This window comes from Chinchilla lanigera, unplaced genomic scaffold (assembly GCF_000276665.1).
Source record: "Chinchilla lanigera isolate Chin_1 unplaced genomic scaffold, ChiLan1.0 scaffold00113, whole genome shotgun sequence".
Classification (NCBI taxonomy): domain Eukaryota; kingdom Metazoa; phylum Chordata; class Mammalia; order Rodentia; family Chinchillidae; genus Chinchilla; species Chinchilla lanigera.
Genome location: NW_004955514.1, coordinates 5,430,773 through 5,436,772, shown reverse-complemented (window position 1 = coordinate 5,436,772; position 6,000 = coordinate 5,430,773). Strand labels below are relative to the sequence as shown.

The following is a 6,000-nucleotide window of genomic DNA, read 5'->3' as shown; positions in this document are numbered from 1 at the left end:
CTTTACATCACATCTAGATTACTAATGATATCTAATAAAATGTAAATGCCACATAAATAGTTGTTGGATTGTATTGTTTAATCTGCACATGACTAGTACAGGTGCAAGTTTTTAAAAAATATTTTCTCCCCAGTCGATTGAATCTGTAGATGTGGAATTCATAGCTATGGAGTACCAACTAGATATCTTAGAAAGCAATTCTAAATATAGAAAATGCTGTTGAAATCTGGTTTTATTTTTGCAGAGTCATTTATAAAAGCAAAAAGTTATAAACACTTTAAAATCAACAGTAAGAAACCAAGTTAATGACAAAACAGTCACATGATAGACTAGAATGTAGCATTACAACCATATTTATAATGAGCTTATGGCAATATGGGAGAAAAGTTTATGCCACATTGTTAAATGAAAAAGAAAACTGGGTACAGAATTGAAAACATTGGACCAAGACTGGCAGGTATAACAATGAAGAGAATGGCAGGTGCCATCCTCGAAAAAGAAATACATGAAGCTGTTAAAAAGAAATCACTAACGAACAATAGCGTCATGGGTGACTTTTTCTAATTTTCTGAAATCCCAGATTCTCTATAGTAAAGATTTATCATGAAAAAAGCAGAGTAAAATTTACTTTTAGAAATAAATTTCAAAGTGATCACAAATAACCATGTGCCAAATCTCAGGCACGTGTACATTTCCATCCAGCTGGCGAAAGTCACTTTGCTCACAAATTAAACCTACTCAGAAGCTAAAATATACACCCAACGTGCTTGTGTCTCTGCTCATCAGCTCTGAGAAGGAAAAGATTTAACTGATTGTATGCAGATAGTCAGAAAAACTGATTGTCACAGGATACACGGCAAACGGAAAAGGCTGCGTAAGGAAAACAAACAGGAGAAATTTTTGCCCCACCTTGGACCACATTCTTCTGAAACACACAGTCTCACTTGGAGGGCAGTTAAGTCATTTGGGTTTGATAAGAGCTGAACAGCAAGGACGGACTTCAGCCCCATCGCTGATTTCGCTGCCTCGTTCCCTGCATCAGCGCTGTGCAGCCCTTGGACACAGTCACCGTGACAACAGGTGTCTCGCCTTTGTCCGGCAGTATTTGCCCAGGGGCTCCAATGAGCTCCCTTGTTAGCCAGCTTGTCTGTCTCCTGTGGACTCGGTCTACATCTTACAATAGACCTCAAAGAGAGAGGCAGCTGCATGCATCCGGTAGAAAATAGAAAAGGGCATGGCCAGGTTGACCACAATTATCCAGGGTTCAAAGCCAAAGACGACTTCCTCCAACCCGTTGTCATACTCCGGACGGCAGCCAAAGGCGGGAGGGATCCACAGCTGCAAAGCAAGAGGGACATCTCTCTGGCAAGCAGCAAACACACCCTCCAAGAGGCCCCACTCAGCCAGGACCGCAGGTGCTACCCAGACTCAAGGGCCCCAGCTGCATCTGTTGGCCAATGAGACTGCATAGCATCCCGGTCTCCATAGAAACAATCAGATCCATGCGCCTGCTCTGTCTCTCACCCACCCCTCCTTGCAGTAAATCCCTAATGAACCCTCCCCCTGCCCCAGCACTGGGGATTGAACCCAGGACCTTCACACTGAGCTCTATGCCAGCCCTTTTATAGCTTTTATTTCAAGACAGGATCTCGATAAGTTGCCCAGGCTTCAACTTGTGATCCCTGTGCCTCAGCCTCCCTCAGTGCTGGGATTACAAGCCTGTGACATCCATGTGGAACCTGTCCAGTTCTCTCCAGCCCTGCATCCTCTGCCCAGCCCTAGTATCCTCATCTATAAGATGGCAATGCTAACGCCTCTCAGAGCAAACCTAATCTGAATAAAAGGAGAACTAAATTTGCAAAACCCATAGCCTATTGCTCTGTGCCTCACTGACCCCACACACTGGCCCCCACCCCCTGTTCAGTCCCTGCCCTGGCTGCTTTCCACTCCAGCAACCCTGAAGTTGCCAGGGCTCCTGGGCTCGGCCCCGGACCCACTTCTCTTTCCTACTGCAAGCTTCTGTAGCCTCTCTGCTCCTAGGCCGTGACAGACAGCTTTCAGCTGACCCCAGTGACTCCCCAGTGCCTGGGATCCCCCTCTGTGCAGTCCCCACCCCTTGAGTGCAGGTTGAAGCTACCAGCCCCGTTCTCACCGAATAAGGCAGAAGCCACCAGAGCATCACTCCCTTACAGAAGGATCTGCCATCCGTGTCACCCATATTCTCTTGTACAAAAGGAGGCCATTGTCTCCGTCAGGGCCACCCCATGTAGCAGAGACTAGGGAGGTCTCAGGTCAGCAGCCTGCAGGGGCTCCAGGACCCCGTACAGCGGACATGTGAGTGGGTCTGAATCAGATCCCCAGAGCAAGGCCTTGAAAGGTGTGTGGGCTAGCTGGCAGCTCTCAGCCTGGGAAGGACTCTGAGCAGAGCCCCCAGCTATACCACATAGGGACAAAGCCACGTAATGTGCATGGTTGGTAAGTTGCTGCATTGGGGGGCGATTTCTTACACAGCAGTGGTAACTGATACACATAACCTTTGCTGCCATCTTCACACAGAACTCCCCTAGTGCAGCTCCTGTCTGGCTCTCTCCCCTGGCCTCTGTGGCTGAGGCACCCTCACTCTACCACCTCAGCAGCTCTTCCCAGTCCCCCTTGCCAGCTTCCACTCCATGCTGTGGGTCCCAGGCTTGTGCCAGGTGTGCCTCCCCTCCCCAGGCACCTGGCCCCTGCAGCTCTAAATAGAAGCAACGGTCCTCTGGCTTCCATCTCCACCTACAACCTGGACCACTCTCAGGAGTTCCAGACACATTTTCCACTGGCCACTTGGCTCAAACCCCACCTGCCTGTCCCACATCCCCATCTTCTTGGCGACATCTTCCCCCACCAAGGTGTCACCGCGTTGTCCCCCTCCCCCTCAAACATCACCACCATCGAGCCTGGACTCCGCACCTCCAAGGTGACTCCCTCCACTGCCCACTGGTACTTGCCTGGCCCCCTCTCCCTCCTGCCTGTTCTCCCACCGCATCTTCGCCCGCGGCCCACGCTCCACAGCTAGATCCTGTCCCTTCCCTGACACAGCCCCAGTCTGCCCAGACCCCTAAAGCCAAATCTCCACTCCTCCACGGGATGTAAAGCCCGCCTGACAGCTGACTCCTCACCACCGGCAACCCGCCTCCCAACCCACTAGGACTAACTCCGACTCTAAGGATCCGAGCTGCTACGCCCTCTGGGATCCACGGCTCACACAAAAGCAGCCCACAGTGGTGACTGGGAATATCTGTCTCTTTTTATTCTTTAATTCCCGGGTCCATGACTATGTACTTCCTGCACATAGCAGGTGCTCAACAAATGCATTAAATGTAAGGCAAGGGTCTTCCCAGTGCCAAGCTCTGAGATCTCCTTGTGGCCATGTCTGATCTGCAGGTGCTGTGACCACATCATGCAAAGTGAGAGTGTAGGGAGCACTGGGCTTTGAACCCAGGGCCTTTGCACTGAGCTACACCCCAGTCCTCTTCTCTATCTTGAGACAGGGTCAGGCTAAGCCTCTGAATTCCCCAGGCTGGGCTCCAACTTGTGATCCACTTTTAACCTTTTACATATTAGCATTACATATTACATTTTAACCTTTTACATATTAGCCACCTCTGTGCCTTGTGAGGAAAAGGTGAGGGAAAGCAGCTACTTGATTTAAAAATAATAATCATCGCTGCAGGCAGATTACCGAAATATTGCAGAGGAACAAAAACACCGTGATGTTCCTCAGGACTCTTCTCTTGGCGCTGCCGGGAAAGAACGGGACTCCTAGGGCCGAGCTCCAGGCCCCTTTCCCTCGCCTCTCCTCTTCCTCCTGCTCCTCTTTGCCAAGGCCTGGCTGCCGGCCCAGACTCCCCTTGACGGCTGGCTGCACGAGCTGATCCTGGGGAGCTGTGTCCCGGGCCACCCCTGCGTCCCCAAAGTGCAAGGAGGCCATGGAGGCGGCCCGGTTGTAGACGGTGACCACGCGCAGGGTGCACACGTCTTCCGGGAGGCCCTCGGGCTCGCGGTGCGCTGATTCGATGATGAACAGGTTCTGGATATACTTCTCCGCGATCGCCAGCACCGAGTAGGGCAGGTTGTACCAGGTGTAGGGCGGCCGGGTGTCGGCGCAGGCGATGGCCAGTATAGAGCCCCAGGACAGGAGCCAGGAGCCGGAAGCCGCGCCCACCAGGAGGTCAGTGTCCAACTTGCGCGCAGGGTTTTTGGACTCATCCAGCGACTTCTCATCGACCCTGTAGATGCGGACGCCCAGCAGCCCCGCGGCGCCCATGAGCAGCAGCAGGGCGATGGCATACAGGTAGAACATGGCCAGCGCCGCCTCGCTCTTGGCCTTGGAGCGCCCGATGTGCACCAGGTACACGGCCACCACGCCCAGGGTGGCAGCCAGCGCGACCAGGCCCAGCGCGGAGCCCGCCAGGACGCCGTGGAGCCGCAGCCCAGCATGCCGGGGCCGCGCGCCGTCCACACTGCGCCCGATGTTCTTCCAGAGCACGAAGAGCATGGTGGACGCCAGGATCTGGTACTCGATGGTGAAGGGGTACAGGTAGTACATGCCTTGCGCCAGGGCTGCGCACAGGTGCTCAGGCGAGCAGTTGCATGGCGGAGAGTGGTCATCCAGCTCTAGGCGACATATGAGGTCAGCGGGGAGGGGGGTCACCGGGGAGAGGTCACGAGGGACGAGGGAGGCAGGGTGGCCAGGGATATGGGGGAGCCGGAGGTCATAGGGGAGTGAGTCTTGGGGAGCAGGGGTCATCACTGGAGGGGCTGGGAGACCTGAGGGCTCATGGGGGGAGTCATGCAGGAGCTCATCATGTGGGGGGTCAGTCGGGGAGGTTGGGGGGCCATGGAAGAGGGGTCATGGGAGAGGAGTTGCACCAGCAACAGGAGTTAGAAAAGCTCCAGGAAATCGCTGTCACCGGGGCTTGCTGTGTGACTGTCCCACTGGAGTGAGGGCTTCACGCCCCGCCTAGCATCATGCTCAGTGCCACAGCTATGGAGAGCCAGGATCCCAAGGGTTGCCCTCAAACAAATCCTATTCATCCAAACTTCAGAATCTAGTGCTGCCATTCTAGCTGACACTGTAGAACCGCACTTCCTGCCCTGTGAAGGTGTTTGGAAGGTGCCATTGAACTGTAAAAGCAGGACAGAGCCGGCCTCTGCTTTATAAACAAGAAAATCAGGAAGAGGTGATCAAGGAGACAATCAGGAAGGACTCAGGCTAGAACGAGACAGTAGCTCTCTCTGGGTGGGAAGCCAGAGGTGAGGTGTATTTTCTTTAGATTTTGCATCCCTGTATCACCTAAATTTTGTGAATATGATTTGTGCATCTGATTTTTTTAGTGATTATTTAAAATGCTCCCTTCTGCTCAGCAAAGACTCCTCTGAAAGCTCCATGGCCAGCCAGTGTGGCAGAGGCATAAATTGTCACTACCTGAAACAGAATAAGGGTCTCTTCCTGAGTGGGAGAGATCAACAATCAAGGAAGCGCTGGCAATGATACAGATGCAGGGGGTAACCCTAATTTCACCTGTTTTCCATGTGTAGGGACCCAGAAATGGAGTCCAAACATCGGGAAATCTGCGCATGTGTGGGGAAAGGGAGCTTTATGTTCAACAATTTAGAAGTTAAGTGAATTTTGGCACAACCGTACTATGCAATGGCAATTAGAAATCTATAATTAAGCCAAGCATAGCGGTGCATGCCGGTGGTTCCAGCACTCAGGAGGCTGAGACAGAAGGATCACCATGAGTTTGAGGCCAGTCTGAACGACACAATGAAACTTAGTTTCAAAAACAAACAAACAAACAAAAAATCCAGAAATTATAATTACGATGTGTTTTACTGGTAAATATGTATGGTAGTGCACATGCTAATTAGCTTCATTTAGCCATTTACAATGCATATTTATATATTTCAAAACAATGTTATGTGTGAAAAGCACAATTTTGTCCATTTAAAAATAAA

At 51.7% G+C, this 6,000-nt stretch overlaps 1 protein-coding gene across 1 annotated transcript in view; it reads right to left on the bottom strand.

Moving 5' to 3' along the window:
- Window positions 1-225: 225 nt before the first annotated feature.
- The window catches only part of Otop1 (otopetrin 1), a gene marked incomplete at its 5' end in the record, with an annotated part of 28,617 nt that continues 22,842 nt past the window's right edge, over window positions 226-6,000 (bottom strand). The window contains 2 exons of the mRNA XM_005408861.1: window positions 226-1,338; window positions 3,722-4,656. Coding sequence (XP_005408918.1) covers window positions 1,168-1,338; window positions 3,722-4,656 — 1,106 coding nt within the window. The remainder of the gene's footprint in view (window positions 1,339-3,721; window positions 4,657-6,000) is intronic.